The sequence below is a fragment of the Stegodyphus dumicola genome, chromosome 10 (assembly GCF_044657685.1).
Source record: "Stegodyphus dumicola isolate Sdum_Otavi_A_Nest chromosome 10, ASM4465768v1".
In the NCBI taxonomy this organism is placed as follows: domain Eukaryota; kingdom Metazoa; phylum Arthropoda; class Arachnida; order Araneae; family Eresidae; genus Stegodyphus; species Stegodyphus dumicola.
In genome coordinates, this window is record NC_140777.1 from 177881564 (window position 1) to 177899071 (window position 17508).

The window sequence follows — 17508 nt, forward strand, 5'->3', positions numbered from 1 at the left end:
AACACAGATGGAAATAGAATCTTACATAAGAAATGCATTTTAAATACAACAGAATCTATCACATTACACCAGTATACAATATGTCCATATTTGGTAACGGCAAGTTTTCCGCGTTTGTGAAAGTTTCAAAATTGTAATACATTTATTATCAGTCATGTTTAATAACCTTTGTTTGTTAATTTAAATGTTCTTTAATTTTTAATTGCCTTACGATGTTTTTTAAATAGTAAAAAACATTAAATATGCACGCATGGTCAAAATGACGGCCACGTGTACCTATGCCTTATAATGAACATGTGCTCTTATAGGTAGGGGTTAAGGAAGATTTATGGAGTGAAATGACCATGAACACAAGACTGTTGGGTTCTTTTAGCATTATATTCTGTTCTGGGTTTTTTATTGTTTTTAATTTTTGAAGAATTCTGGAACTAAAATAACATCTGTCCTAGAACTATTTGTTCCATCTTCAGATGCCGTTTTCATGCGCTAGGTCTCTTTCACCTGAATCACCAATGTATCAATTCCTGATGCAATATAACGGCTGGTCCAGCTTATTTTGGTTCATGAAATTCCACCAGTTGTGTAGGATTTTACAAAATTGCTGTGAAATACTCATTCAAAAAGATTATATGCAATAAAAACACATGCATATAATCTTTTTGAATGAGTATTCCACAGCAATTTTGTAAAATCCTACCATTCATTCCAAAGGACTATGCACTCAAATGCTAGCACATTAATCAATGTTGTATACACACATTTGCATAAATGGAGTGACGAAGAAATAATGAGACACAAAATGCAGGTTATTTTTTAACGAATAACATAATTTATATTTCGTTCATTCAAATACAATATGTGCAGTTTGCAAACGCCTTAAAAACAAAATCTTGTATGTTATTGATTGTACACTATAAGAGATCATTGCAGGAATTCTCATCATACAATTAATTGTACAACGCGATATGTAATTTTGAGAACATATACAGGTCTGGTATTTCAGGGATTTAAAAACTCATAACCATAAATTCAAAAACATAATTATTTTCTTTACAGATGTTTTTCTTATTTCAGTACACAGATTCAGAATAATGCACAAGTAAAATGTCAGATGTTTCGTAAAGAAACCCGACTTAAATCACAGATGGAAATAGAATCTTACATAAGAAATGCATTTTAAGTACAACAGAATCTATCACACAGTTAAACTGTTTGAAAAAAAAATATAGATGTAAAATGACTGATTTGAAACTGCTTTTCGAATATTAATAAAAAATAACATAACAGCTACAATCTTCAACTGTACGTATTTAAAATATTCACATTAGGAATGAACAAAATTTAATTGAACAGAAAAATCATAAGTTCAGATTTCTAAAGTATTACAAGCTTCATCAGCACTGAATGGGGAATAATGAATTATTACAATAAATATTGTAGCTAAGAGTAAACAAGGTAGGCTTCTTAGTTTTCTATACAAGTTTGCTGAGCTTGATAGAAATCGATGATAAAAGTACTGATCTTTGGAAACACACAAAACAACAACAACAAAAAAAAAAAAAAAAAAAAAAAAAAAATTAAGTTTGATATATTTGCAGTATTTACACAGATTTAAAATTAGTTATTTTCAGCTTTACAGTTCCAAGACTGATTAATTAATTAGCAGGTAAAATTCTAATTATCATATGCATAGAAAAGGTCAAAGTATAATAAATAAAATGCTTATGAATCATCGTAATGACCTGAACAAAATATAATAACATTTGCTTTATTCAGTTCATTACAAGAGTAAAATTTAATCTCCAAAAGTTGTAAGCCATTGCCATATTTTAAAGAGCTAAATTTGGAATAAAATATCTATTTAGATTTCACACTAAAGAAACTCATCTGACCAAACTATCATGATTTAGTTATAAGTAAACAGGATTGCACATCCCCAACACTGTTCATTACAAATATATACATATGAATTTAAAAATTTGTAGACAAACTATTTATTTTTTAGATAATTTCTTGCTTACTCTAAAACATCTGAAACAATTTCTGTTTAGCTTAAGAACTGGTACTCTTTTGTTATTGGGACCGGATTCAGAAATGTGCGTATGTATGGATGTATGTGTTCATTGTATGCACATATATATACACGCACACAAATATATATGCACATACATGCACACATTTCTGAATCCGGTCCTGATAATGTCAGAGCATCAAGAATTTCATAAAACAATTCATAAATAAAATAAAATTGATAATAATTATAGAAATCTTCATAACATTTATTAATAACAATAAAGACTGATGGTAAACTTAAGGTAATTTTAAATGCCATGTTTTTGTTAAATTTGTCATTATATTTCTTCTGCTTTTAGATTTTAATTGTATTCGAACATACCACTCGTTTTCACAGCTATAAATTAAGATAAATATTAATGAAATGTCTAACTGAACTGTTTCAACATTTAACTATAAGAATATAATTACATTAATTTATTAAAAGGCCTTACTTAAGCATCTAAAATATTTAAATTAGTGTAACCTTACAAAAGTAAATAAAAATACCGGACATGATATTAAAAAGGGAAATTTTGTTAGAAATAATAAGAAATTTAAAACAAACTTATATCTAAAATAATATCTGCTATTGCTTCAAATATTCCGTTGACAATTTAGGCAAAATTTTGATTTTCACACATTTCTTGACGGTCATTAAAATAATGAATATCATTTTAATAATTTCAACAAGTATTCTGAATAAGTATTTATTCAACTTTTACATTTTTTTACTGGCAAATATCAACTGCAATTTATTAAGAAACATTGCATCAATAATTTATAAACACAATCGTTAAAAAATGCACTTTGTAAATCAAACACAACTGGAAGTGAAATTAACATATTAGTTTGGTTAAACGATTTTCTCTTCATCACAGAAATTTTAAAAAAAAAGTCATTCGATTAATGTAATGCCTATACGTATAATAGACTCCTAAAAGCAAGTTACGAAACTTGAGACCTGTACACATTACCTAAGTATCATCGATACCTATCAAGCTCATTTTACTATACATAATTTTTGCACAAAATCAATCGACATTCATATACAAATGAGTTATACAGAAAATTTTCACGCATATTAATTACAATACCTCTCAAACCGTGCTACTTTCCGAAAAAAAATTTATACAAAATTCAGGGAAGAAAAAAAAAAAACGAAACAAAACAAACGGAAGAATGAAACCGAGGTGGTGAACTTTCTCTGCTTTGATTCCAACACTAGATGTACACTGGCAAATGATAAGGGGGAAAATCAATGTATCGAATAGACGAATGGACGTGAATAACAGCAATCTTTGGGCCTTTTTAAGAAATATTATATAAAAAACAACTTGAAAGCATCACACGGCGTCACAGCCACATTCCACGTGGTGCACCGTAAAACCGCACACCAGGTGGCGTTCCGCTTGAGGGCGATGGTGAACCGAAATCTTCCCCCGAACGGCCACGTTCTTTTGTCCCAACCTTTCATAATTGGAGTGAATGAAAAACGAACGTGAAATTAAAACGTAGCGAGGCGAGTCACTGTCCTCACTGACGAGTCTATATTTATTTATATAAAAGTGCACATATTTCTGCTGATTGCTACACAGTCTTTAGAACAACAACACGGGGGGGAAAGACGCCGAATTGTGAATTCTGATGTACAAGAGTCATATCCGAATTTCCAGATGAGTCATCACAATGATATATTTTATATTTCTGAGAAAGAAATGTACACTTAAAAACAGTTTTCCGCGACCGATGCGCGGTTTTGAAAAGAACGACACTAGCATACAGAAGTAACGTCACTTTTCCTAGTGTACAAGTTCAATGGTCAGGGATTTCATCTCTCCCTGCAAAATCCCCAAAATCTTGCTATTCTTTCTTCTTCTGTGCGACAAAGTGCAAGAAACGATGTTTTTTAAACTTTATTCATTTACTTTTATTTTGATGAGACATGATTCTTGAGGTCTGAGAGATTTTATTTGAAACGTATATATGTGAAGTATTCGAGTCCTTCCTGATTGGCTAGTTTGAGCCTGGCCCTGTTCACCGATTGGCTGATGTTTATCGTCCCCGGTCTACACTAAGGATGAAGCTCGGAAGGCTGAAACGGAAAAGAAACGAAATAAGTACATATATAATACACATGTGGTAAATGCAAATTGTTACAACTAATTATACTACAAAAATTGAATTTATCATTCAGCAGTCAATCTAAACATTCCATTGATATGTAAATTATTTCTAGAGATTTAATTAAATTTATATCCACGATGAGACAGCCCAGAATTGACCAAGGCTTCCTGAACTAGACGTTTCCAACCACCTCTGTTAGCAGACGAACTGGTTCAACTCTTAGTTTTAAAGACCAAACAATCCTCGTCTACAGCATCTATCCATCGAGGTATAGGTCTTCCTCTTCTTCTGGTGTTACCTGGTCTAGCCGAAAAAGTTTTAGTACATTACTGTCATTTACACGGATATCAGTCCAAGCCCAACTGAGGCAGCTTATGTTCAAGTCATGAATAGCGTCTCATGAACATGGCTCTTTGAAACTTCGATATAAGTCATGAATAACGCCTGGCTCTTTGAACATTCGGTATTGCGTCTTCTACGTCAGATACCATTTTCCCGAATTCCTCCAAAAACGCTTCTCAGGACTTTGCGTTCAAAAGTACCAAGGATCCCTTCGTCCTTCACGGTCACAGTCCAGGTCTCCGAAGCGTAAGTCGAAACAGGACGGATTAAGTAACAGCTTTGTTTTTCTAGATAAACAGCCAGATCTAAGTAAATGCTTCAAGCCATAAAAAGCTTTATTAGCCGCAAAAATACGTCTCAAATTTATATCCAATACTGTAAATATATTATTAGTGTAACGCGAAACAGAAATTTGCCATAACAATACAAATATAAGATAGTTTTACACATCTTACATACGAGTATTTCAAGGCACTTTGCGAAAAGAAAAAGGGCTTGTACGTAATAATACGGTTTCGTGTGCAAACTTGATATTCTGAAGTTGTTTTACAATATACTACACAAACGGTTTTGTATAGCAATATTAATAAATGGTCCAAACAAACTCTGAAGCAAAATTAAACGAGCCTATTTCCTTTCTAACTTAAGGAACAAACGATGAATTTTTTTAGTTAAATTTTAGATATCGGACTTCGTTACATTTTAAAGTGTTTTAAAGAAATAACTTTCACCTTAAATTCAAACCAATGGGATATTTCTGTTTTAAAGTGTTAAAACTTTTAAGGATGATGAATTATTTCCATTAATTCAAATATACGTTGTGGGGGGAGTACATATAATGAAACAGTCATAGTAGTTAAAAATAACACTTTACCATCATATTCTAGCAATGACAATTTTTTCTAGAAAAAACATTAGTCAGTAACTAAATGCTCTTTTTTTTTTTTTTTTTTTTTCCTGTACGATTCCGATCATAAGTGCAGTCGTCGTATGACTTCAAGACGATTTCGACAAATTATTTATGTTGTTTAATATTCCAAGTGAGGAAAATATTGATCGCCAGATATTTATAATCACATATAAACACTTATTCCATTTAATTCTTTTAAATAAGACGGTGGGCAACAGCTTTATTTAAGAGAAAGTTTCGGTTAAAATTTTGTAATAAGTTCAATGATGAAAAAAAAAAAAATAATTGCTTAGCTCATGTAGGGCATTATATTGTGGGGTTCCAACCTTTTATCCAACAGCTAAGTGTGTAGGAACCTCGTGAACAGGTAAACGAATATTCGTTTTAGTTCAGAAACAGATACGTAAAACTCAAGAAGGGTTAATTACCCTTTCTCAAAAGAAGAACTTAACAGTTGGCTCCTTTCTCAGAGCGTACAGCAAAGCCTTCACTTGGGCTTGAACTCAAAGTAATAAGAAATAAAACTTTAATAAAAGATACAGCCGAAGCTATTCAGAATTTCTAAGTACGTAGTTGGCCCCTAAATATCGACTATTCTGGCGAAGCTATCAAGGGCCTGAGATACGGCCATGTTAGTAATAGCATAGAGAGAGAGTAGCCACAAGGCAAAAGCATGCTAGTCAGAATCTCTGGCTCTCTAACGAAGTCGGTGGAACTTCGACTTAAATACGCTCTTACTCATCTGCATTAAACGCGTTTCTAAAAACACATTCTGGTAGGAAATTGTAAGCTGAAATTAAGAGGAATGGGAAAGTAGCTTTAACTGAAGATAACTATTAAAAACTTAGGATAACCTTTACAATATAATAGTTTGGACCCTAATATCTGAGATTACCGCTATAAGCCGATAAAAAAAAAAAAAAAAAAAAAAACTCTTTCAAAGTTGAAATTATGCAGCGATAAAACAGCGACTGGAAAAAAAAAGAGTGCACGTGTGCATTTTCTCTTTCTGCACTTGAAGCATTTTTACAAACCAGACAGTTAATTTTTTAAGTTCTTAATACCAATGACTTTGACGACACTTCTGTGCTCAGTCAGATAACAGCATTTTATCATGGCGAAACTGAGACAAAAACGACAGAGCTGAGGGTCCATTCCGAATTCCAAGTGCTTGAGGACGATATATGTATCCTTTAGCTAATATCTCGGTATTCCAGAATTAAAATTCACGTTGCCTGCGCACAATTAGTTTAGTAGGTAATAGTGTTTCTTACACATAGCTCTTAAATAAAGGTGCAATCAAGTTATGGCGACTGACCAATGTTAATCAAAGCAGAAACTTTCACTTTGGTTGTTCCTGCGTGAAGAGACCGATGTCATCGTTATGCCGGGTCATTGCAAGAATAAGATTCTGATTTCCTTTGACATTCAGACTAACAAACCAAAACTTAACTTACATATATGTGTCCCAGGCTGGACAGTGTTCTGAAGTTTGGCCTTGGTGAATACCAACAGACCAGTAGAGCTACCTTTATGACGGGGCCCACTATGTAATGCTTGCCACATGAGTACAGTCTGTCTAGCATAAGAAAAGCTCTCGCTAGTTAGTCTGCAGCTGTCTGTTGCCGTAGAAACAAACCTTGACCCATTTTCCGTAGGGATGTCTTGAACATGAATGACAAACCAAACTTAACTTAGATAATTGTACCCCAGGCTGGACAGTGTTCTGAAGTTTGGCCTTGGTGAATATCAACCGACTAGTAGAGCTGCCTTTATGACGGTGCCCATTATGCAATGCCTGCCACGTGAGTACAGTCTGTCTAGCATAAGAAAAGCTCTCGCCAGTTGGTCTGCAACTGTCTGTTGCTGAAGAAACGAGCCTTGACCCATTTTCCATAGGGATGTGTTGAAGATGAATGACAAACCAAACTTAGATAACTGTGCCCCAGGCTGGACAGTGTTGCGAAGGTTGGCCCTGGTGAATACCAAGAATACCAACCGATCAGTAGAGCTGCCTTTATGATGGAGCCCTTTACGCAACGCCTGCCACATGAGTACAGTCTGTCTAGCATAAGAAAAGCTCTCGCCAGTTAGTCTGCAGCTGTCTGTTGCCGTATAAACGAGCCTTGACCCATTTTCCATAGGGATGTCTTGAAGATGAATGATAACTAACTCTTTTCCCCTCAGCCAATAGTTGCACAAAACAAAAAAGCAATAATGCAACCCTTGGTTCCCCCATTTTAAATATACTAGCCCTGTTGCTACAGCGACCGCCACCCATCAGACAGAGAGTACCTGCATGTACAATTTAACAATTAAAACCTTCTAAAAAGTTAAGACTTTTCAGTTATGATCTTTCATCTCTCATAAGATATGAACTTCATTACAACACAATAACTTTCATGGCCCTTTTTTCCTTGCAGAATGTAATTGGCAGGTGCAAAAAAGACATCGTCAAAGCATTAACGTTTCCAGAACTATTATTGTCATAAAAACATTTGAAACTGAAAATTTAGATTAAGATACGTACTTACCTGATGCATGCCTGCAGGGTCATACATAGATGCGGTGGACTGCGGCGGAAGGCCATCTGCGTAGCCCGCTGTCTGAGAGATCACATGCCTCAGTGCGTTCGCCTGGAAATACACAAAAATACAGAACTTAGCACGTAACTTCATAAAGCTCAACAGCATGAAAAGCTAAATGTTTATATAAACAAGTAATTTTTAAAAAATCTGAAAGCTTTCAGATTTTAATGGTCACCTAAAAGGGTTTGTTAAGGTGCTTTATGCTCTAGCTGAACTTGCAGCTTACTAGTCTGCTAACCCCTAACTCCCTTCTATTAACCCCCTTTTTAGCCTTATTACTAAGCATCATTTTCTTCGCACTTACAACATATACAATTCAACAGCAAAATTACAAAAATTTTAAAAGCAGCCTACGTTTAGAATTCTCTACGCAGTGTGAAGTGTTGGCATACGTTTTTCTGTTTTCTTCAATCTATTCTCAGTTCATCATACGAATGTTCAGCGTTTTTACTAACATGGCTTTACAAAACTTTTATTTTTTTTTATCTTTTTATTATTAACGTTCTGTATGTTTACTTTATTTATTAAATATTGCGTTCTTGGTGCTTACGCTAAATAAAATTCGATTCAACAGCAAAATCCCAAAATATTTAAAAACAGCATGTCTTTAGAATTTCCGACAGACGATCTAGCGCGCTGGAGATAAAAATGTTTTTATTCCGTACAGTGTTGCCGCTGAACGCTTTCAAATCGTTAAGTTTGTTAATCAAAATTTCTCAAAATTTTTGCAAAATATGAAACAAATAGTAAAACAAATTCAAAATTCAAAATTCGGGCTTCCAGTTGGCATATTCGGGTGGAAGACAACGTTTTTTTTTTTTTTTTTTTTTTTTTTTTTTTTTTTTTTTTTTTAAATTAGATGGTTCTAGGTACCGTTGTTTTATCACAATGCGAGAAACACACACATTTATGTAGATTTTTCATTATTTAATTTCCTTAAATATAATACAGGGCTCTAATATTGGGTGGCAACAATTTGAAAAATGATATGCCACAAAATGCCGTTTCGAGAGTAATATCTCATTTGGAACTAAAGTCCCTTTTGATCTAAAAACATTTTCAGAAACTCATCGACAGTTAAAGGATACTGCACTTAAATATAATGTTGGCGATTTCGTTTTGTAATCGTAGCCATTTGTTTAGAAACTTTATTATGTCTGTAAGACATTATATGTACGACAAGAGCAAGAAGAGATATATCACGATAAACATGTATACGTCTAGAATTCTTCAGTTGCCATCTGAAAAGTATAATGTCCTTTGCTTAAACTGACTATGATCCTATCTCTTAACCCTTTGCGGCAGAGTGTGTCCGGTCTGGAACACACCTAAAAATTTCCCTTCTGTATGCACAGAAAAATTGAATGAAAAAGGATTTATAGGTTACTCTGAACCTTCTTTATTTATAGTAGATGGCAGCTCAACACAAACCAGTCCATATATTTTAGCCATGTTCAGTTTTCTAGAAATTTTCCAGATTTTTTTAGGGTATAAAAGGAATCGTTTAAAAAGAAATTTCTATGTTATTTTTTGGGCTGTATGCTAATCTCCTTATTCTATATCAGTTTTAAATTTTTACCTTGAAATGTTGCATAAAATCAAACGGCGAACCCTAGATGTGCCCAAACCGGGCTCACCGATCATCTAGGACAACTGAGAGTCTGTATTCTTTGTTTCTCCGCATCTCATCGGTCAGTTCATTGACAACAATGCTCGTTTCAGCACTCTTTTCGAAGCTCTATTCAATCAGTGTGCCCACACCCACAGAACTAAACGATAAGTGGTATCTTCACAAAATATTAATTGTGTACTTCTCTAAGCCTAATTAGACTGCTTACCTTTTTTTTAATATATATATAAAAACTCCGACTTTAAAAGGTAGCGTGCCGGAAAGTGTTAATAGTGCTTCTAGGCAAACTGCCTCTTTGGACTAAAAATCAATCATAAATCATCGATGCAAATCACCAAATGCTCAACCCGAAATCTAAACAATCGCACTTTAAAGCACATGTAACTAAACAAGAAATTAAAGATTCCTAGCCTCGAAAACAACAACAACGTCTCGAATTTCGCGATGCCTATTGATACTGCACAATCAATGAACGCAATTGCTGTAAGTACTTATGCAAATATTAATGACTCCCCTAAAAAGGAAAAAAGTTTCTCCTGTATATAACATTACATAAGAGCGAGTGGAGGAGGGGGGAAGAGCTAAAGCGACCACCGTACAAGAGCGGGAAAAGAACTCTTTTAAAGGAAGAAAACACTTTTTTAAATTTCAAAGAAAAGCTAAAGTGCAAGGTAATGATGATGAAAAAAAAATCGAAAAAACGGGGATATACTTAAGAAAAACTTCATTGCCGGATAAGTGTGAGCCATTAAGTAGATTAACGAGCTGGAGTAAATAATAATAACAGTAAAAAAAAATTCTCTTCCTCTCACACTTAAATCTGAGAAGCAAAAAGCAGCGACACTAAGGGATAAGTGAAAAACCGACACTTCGGTTTAAGGAATGGCAAGGGGGGACGAAAAAGGGGCGAAAAAAATTCAGGGAGCTGTTTTTATTAGTGGGTGAAAAGTTTTTAAGATTTTTTTTTTCAACGTGGTATAATGTTTGTTAAATCATTGACGCCCGTGTTTTTGTCGCTACTCTTTGACAAATTGTTCCGCAGGACTTAACAGTAATACAGGGGACATAAAGACACTTTTTTTCCCTCCAGTTTTTTTCCACCTTCCCATATTATTAAAAGTTTAATCTACTGGCGAGTTTTTAAGGAACAGTAGACGTTAAGTTTGGTTAAGCGAGTGTAAAAATTAAACGCATTAAAATTGCATGTTGCTATGTTTTGAAAGTTATTTTTTCCAAGTTATGCACTTCCTACTGAATGGTTAAAGTGCTTTAAAAAAAATTAAAGCTTTATTTTCCTGTTAATTTCTTTTAACAAGAAGTAGCAAGAATGAAAAAAAGAAACTTAATATGTTCAGACACATTTGTATTGCCTTAGCGTGGGAAAAAAAGATTGAGTTTTGTGTCAACTATCGAAATTAATACACATTTTCTAGCTTGTTTTATTTTTCGGTATTTAACAGAGCATCTCTAAGCACATAAAATGAAAGCGGTTGTAGTAAAAGTATGTAGAATAACTCTATGAACTGCAAAATGATTACAAAGTAAACAAAACACGCACACACAAAAAACTTTTCACCCTTGTTGTTTTTGTCTTCATATATTATACGGAAAAATGGTTGTCAGTATTAAAGTATGTTAATAAAAATAATATTAATATAATATATAGATATAGTTTAGATAAGTTCTGGCAACAGTGAGTGTTGTCGTCATCAGGAAATCGTGCTTCGCGATACTGTCGTTCAAAAAAAAAAAAAAAGCTATAGTTTGTAATTCCAATAAAAGCATCGTATTTTTGCTCTGCTATTCGTTTTTCTCTTTATTTTTAGAAATACCTTTTTAGGTTATGCATTTTTAAGAAATACTTTTTTAGTCAGAACCTCAAGAAGGTTGGGTTTCTACTTTCCACCCCAATTTTGAAGGACAGCACCGCAGGGAGGGATGTCCGAGGGTTTCCAATCCCTCTTCCCTACCAGCAAACCACACGAGAGGACTTTCGGCTCGCTGTATATTTAGAGTGCCCCCATACCGCAAAGAAACTGTTCATTTACAAGGGATTCGAGCCGGAGCCCTTCGGTACCGCACTACGCAGGTGGCTTTTACTCTACAAAAAGCAGAACTGCCAATCTACTAAATTAAAGAAATCGGAATTTTTTAAAAAATTAAACCGGGAGAATTTTCGCAGAGACAATAAATTTTTAAACGATGAAAATTTATAGAATGAAACTACCTTTTTCTGTATAAAATAATGAACTTAACTATAAATAGTATGTAATTAATAGTTAAAAATGCAAACAATTATTCTTAGATGCAAATGAAAGAAAAAAATTAAAAAAAAATAATAATAATAAAATAAAAAAATCTGAAAGATTTCAGATTTTAAATCACGTCCCAAAAGTTGTTTTTTTAACAATCTGTGTGTTACTTCTATTTATTAAATATCACGTTCTTCGCACTTAAATCATAAAATTCAGTTCAAGAGCAATATAGCAAAATAATTTTAAATTGAGCCTATCTTTAGAATTTCCGATACACATTCTCGTGCGCTGGAGATAAAAATGTTTTTTTCTGTACAACGTTGCCATGGCTCGCTTTCAAATCCTTGAATTTGCTAATCAAAAATTCTTTAAAATTTTACAAAATATGAAATTGATCATAAAACAAATTTCAAATTTCAAATTTGGGCTTCCAGATGCCCCTATTCTCAGTAGGATGACGTCATTCAAAATTGGATGGCTCTAGGTACCGTTGTTTTATCACAATGCAAGAAACATACACACATTTATGCAGATTCTTCATTATTTAATTTCTTCAAATATAATACAGGGCGATAATATTGGGTGGCAACAGTGTGAAAAGTGAAACGGACATTCAGAGTGATTCGACGCAAAATTGCAAAACGAAAACAATAGTCTCTCAGGGACAAAACCCCTTTGAACCAAAAACGCTTCTATTCGATTTATAGCTTATAGCAAAAAAATAATACTTTAAACACTGCTTTCGCACAACTGCACAACAGCGCCAAATTTTATTGTTTCTGCCATGTTTCTTAATTCCTCAAGTGACACTTTGTCCTCATTTTCTATTGTCTCTTCTTTTTCCTGAGTTTCTTTTTCTTTTTCTCCTTTTTTTCTCTCTTCTTCAGCTAATTCTAAATATTTCTGAAATTCTGAAAGCGATTCGAATAGCTGGAATTGTACTTTGCTATAAACAACTATCGCTTGGAAAATTTTCTGCAAGTCGTTAAAAAAATAAAATAAAATAAATAAATAAATAAAATAAAATATAGCCTATGAAACTTTATTTGCGTATCATGTGTATTCATCATTTTACAGTTAATAGATGACAGTTTCTCGCGTTTTCTAGAGTGGCACTAGAATATTCACTTATAAGACGGTAGTCAATATATTAAAACATGCAATGGGAAAATAGAATTTGTCTTGCTTAACTGAACTACTGACTAAACAACTCCTGTTCCTGAATATTTTAAATCCTTGGCAGCAGCTAGTACAAACAAGAAAGACTCCAATACTTCAGTCCCGAATTATTCAGTCTTTTAAAAAGAATTAATAAGAGAAAACAACACTGCGTTTTAATTCCCATCTCAATCGCCATCGTTGTCTCGAGAAATTTACTAACAAGCGCGTGGAGATGCGGCATTCAAAGCCTTTCCGCAGAGCGCTCTTTCAATCAGGCGATTCGACACCGCCTAATTTATTCTCAGAGCAGACGATTAAATAATTCGAAATTTAGTTGGAGCGGAAAAATCCATTATTTCGAGAGTGATGCGGAAGAAGAAGAAGAGGGATCATTTTCCCTCATCGCGCCATTAAAATAACGAGCAGGAAGAATCATTCTTTCCCGCCAAGTGGCAACGGTGCCATCTTCAGGGCATTTAAACTATCAGGCTCGTCGTCGCGAAAAGAATTACGTCAAGCTGTGAATCTGAACGTTTAACGAACGAGCACTTTGGCAGTGCGTACCTGTAAACCCACATGCTCGCTGCATGGAATTCTTTTTAATGCCATTTTAACAAAAGACTTTCTTCTCATTAAGCGGTGTTTGGCTTCCGAAGTAAATTACTGGCAATGAATAGTGAATATAAATAAAATGAAAGTTATTTCTCTTCGGAACATTAATATGTTTTAAAAAGTGTTCAGGAAAACTTCCTCCCAGACGACTACCTGGGATTCCAGATGATTTTGGTCTAGCATATAGACATACATCTCAGAAAGAGATAGCTAAGCGTCAGTATTCACGTGTGTCCTTACTCAGAGGTAGTCGTCTACTAGAACGGTAGTCACGTAAGTTTCACTAGAAACAGTAGTAGAAGTTAAATATTTAAAAACAAAATAGTCACATAAAATTTCATCGAGAGATTAAGTTGCTGCAGAAGATGCCATGGAGGACTTATGTCAGACATTATTTTACTTTCTTAAATCAGAACATTTACCTGTTATAAGTATGTATAAAAAATTTTCCATTTTCTGAGAATAGGGTATTTTATTGAGCAGAATGAATCCGATGATTTTATTGGGACAGCCTCTATTTTTAGCCCAAACAGCGTTCCACTCAGAAGAGCTATTCATTTCGTTTTGGCATTTTGTGTTGGTTCACTATAAATGTCGGTTTACTTTTCAAACTGTTGCCACCGAATATTATCGCCCTGTGTTATATGTTAAGAAATTAAATGATGAAGAATCTGCACATATGTATGTATGTTTCTCGCATTGTGATGAAACAACTGCACCTACAGCCATCCAATTTTGAATAACGTAATCCTCCACCGAATATGGGCATCTGGAAACCCAAATTTGGAATTTGTTTCATTATCGATTTCATATTTTGGAACATTTTAACGAATTTTTGATTAACAAACTCAATAGTTTCAAAGCCAGCAATGGCAACACTGTAGGGGGAAAAAACATGTTTAACTCCAACACGCGAGACTGTGTATCGGAAATTCTAGGTATGCTTTTTTTTTTTTTTTTTTTTAAATTATTTTGCGATATTGCCGGTGAACTGAATTTTATGGTTGAAGTGTGAAGAACGTGATATTTCATAAATAAAGATAACACATAAAACAATAAGAAAGCCCTTTGGGCGTAATTTAAAATCTGAAAGCTTTCAGTTTTTATTTATTTATTTATTAATTTTTCAGAATCTTAGGAATGATGATGCTCATGAACAGTGCTAATTTTACATATATGTAAAATTGTATTATCTTTTGTAAAATGAATTATCTCAAGAGAGCGGAGCGATTAATTTAGAGAAATATCACCAAATGTCGCCAAAGGACGACCAGAAATGTAAACCGTATCTTTTGGGAAAATAAATTTTATTAAGCTACCATCAGTTCTAGGTCCACCAACGACAGAGCGGTAAAAAGAGCTGAACAGTGGTAGTTCGGTCCGGGATTCGAATCCCGGCGAACGGGGGCTGCATGGGCGTTTTCGTGGTTTTTCCCATGTGTAACGTGGAATCCAAGAGTGGAACGACCAAGAATCGAATTACAGTTCGTAACTTACTAAAACCAACGAAGACTGAATTTATGATAACATCAGAGGTCATATGAATGTACGTAACTATGACGTCATCCGAACCACGTGATATCTGATGTCATGTGCTACTTTTTGCTACTCTTCTTAGTTGAAAAAGTTCTGGTAACAGTGATGTACTAGTGGCTTTCAGGGGTAATCCTTCACTAGAAGCGATCACCAGAGAAGCAACTGTATACGTGTTAAATGAAATTTTCCTTCGATGGTTTATTCATTTGTATTCTGTTTATCATACGTGTGTGTCTAATGTCTTGTATATATTCTCTATTGCACGGATTTTAATGCTATGTTTAATAATCGTGATGGAAGTCTTTTAAAAATCTTGTAATTAAGAACTTTAAAGAAGGTGATCGCCTATCTGTGCTCAGCTCCATGTCTGACTGATCCATATACCACTGAATAGATAAAAAAAATTTACATTGAACACTTGTAATTCTCCTATTTAGTCCTGTGTGTGTGTGTTATTATGGCAAAGCCTCGAGGGCTATCTGCCTAAGGGGAGGGATGCCTTCGTGGAGGACTTTTTAAGGGAAACTGGTTCGTATACACGTTACACATGAGGAAAACCACAAAAACGCCCATGCAGCCAGCCTGTTCGCAGGATTCGAACCTCGGACCGAACTACCAGTGTTCAGCGACTTTGCCGCTCGGCCGCTGGTGGGCCTATCCAGTCCTGCCCCTGTATTCTAAACTCTGCCATCGTATATACACACTTTATGAATTTAAAAACCGCGCTGATATAAAAGAAATTGAGCAGAAATATATAAAAATCTTTAGATATATTAATGTCGGTTTAAAACGCAAAAATAAGACTAAAACACGAAGTGATAGGAGGACTATGTGGAGGACTAATAAGTCCACTTATTTGTTTAAAGCAAAAAAAAAAAAAAAAATCCTCAGCTGAAACATGCGGCTTAGAAAAGTCATCGGGAAAGAGAATTTCGAGATTATTCCACATTAACATCGACCTAGCAATTGTCTTTAGAAGCATCTAAATAAATGACCATCTTCAAACTTACTTGAAAAGATAATCTTTGCTCTCTAAACAGAACCTACATCGAATTTCTTCGAGTTATCAACAAATTAATCCTTCAAAGAGAGAGAAAGAAGGATCGTAGATGCTAAATTAATGATCACGACGTCTTTACTTCGGCGAATGAAGTATCTATCACACACGTTTAAGTGTTAATCTTAGCGTTTTAGTTGTTTGAGCGATTCATTTAATTTGTTCGATCGAGCAATCAATTGCATGTACTCACATTAAGTTACAAATCACTTGCTTAAATTATGAAGTAGAGTCGATTGCTTTAGAATTAAGACTGGAACGCATAAAACACTGACCACCACACGCTTTTGGGAAATCCCCCCCCTGGGTTCGTAACATGATGTTTCCTTAGTACTGCATGACTTCAGCTAATTCTTCGTCAGGTTATGACAGTTAAAAGTACAGTATATTTTATAGACTATTTTCACCTGATTTCTCGACAATGGAAAATAATATCGGCCGATTTGCGAACCATACATTTTAGAAAGCCTCGACAGTCTTCCTACCCCTCCAAAAAACATTCTAACACAGAATAGCATAACTTGCCAAATACAAGATAGTAATTATCTTGAGATAATACTAACCAAATGAGCGTCTTTATTAGTTTGCACAATTTACTTCCAGAATTTTATTATTTATTCGTATGATCACTAATATTCTTGATCTAAACAATTATGGCACATGCGCAAGTAACTATATCACACACAAGTAAAATTCAAAGCTTTTGGAAGGTTTAAACAAAAAGGATGCATATACTTTTAATGGTTATATTAGTTTAACTATTTACCAGCATAATCTTTTCTGTGATCACTATCAGATTGTATATATCACGAAATGTAGATTGTTGGTGGTCCGTATGACCAATTAGATGTTCGCGCCAAGTAAGAGAACCGAATATCAGCGAGGAAAGCCAAAGCACACTTTACGCCTGGCGGTAGGATGTACGGTTTCTACGCAAAAGCCCCCATTTCACCCCCCAAGGTCACAGGTAATTCACCACCTTGATAGACACTGGAACCAATCAAAGCTAACAGTACCACGAATAACAGCAAAAAGCCATCAAAACGTCAGGATGACCACAAATATACTATACGAATCAGTACGCATTTATCTGTGTTAATTTTTGAGGTAATCCCTTCCCCTTTTACATTTGCCTTCATTTAAAAAAGGTTGCCAATTTTTCATCTTGCCTGCTTCGAAAAAAATCCTGATGTCTCTACAATGGCCCGAACTAAAAGGATAGATGATTATTTCTCCCC

General features: G+C 34.4%; 1 protein-coding gene across 3 annotated transcripts in view; it reads right to left on the minus strand.

The window, feature by feature from the left end:
* Nucleotides 1–806: 806 nt before the first annotated feature.
* The window catches only part of LOC118189019 (homeobox protein extradenticle-like), a 675900-nt gene continuing 659198 nt past the window's right edge, over nt 807–17508 (minus strand). For 2 of the 3 annotated variants that reach the window (XM_085825921.1, XM_085825923.1), the window contains 2 exons: nt 7962–8067; nt 807–4147 (listed from right to left, as the gene is read on the minus strand). In XM_085825921.1, coding sequence (XP_085682047.1) covers nt 4122–4147; nt 7962–8067 — 132 coding nt within the window. In that variant the 3' untranslated portion in view covers nt 807–4121. The remainder of the gene's footprint in view (nt 4148–7961; nt 8068–17508) is intronic. The other variant, XM_085825922.1, reaches the window with a different exon arrangement.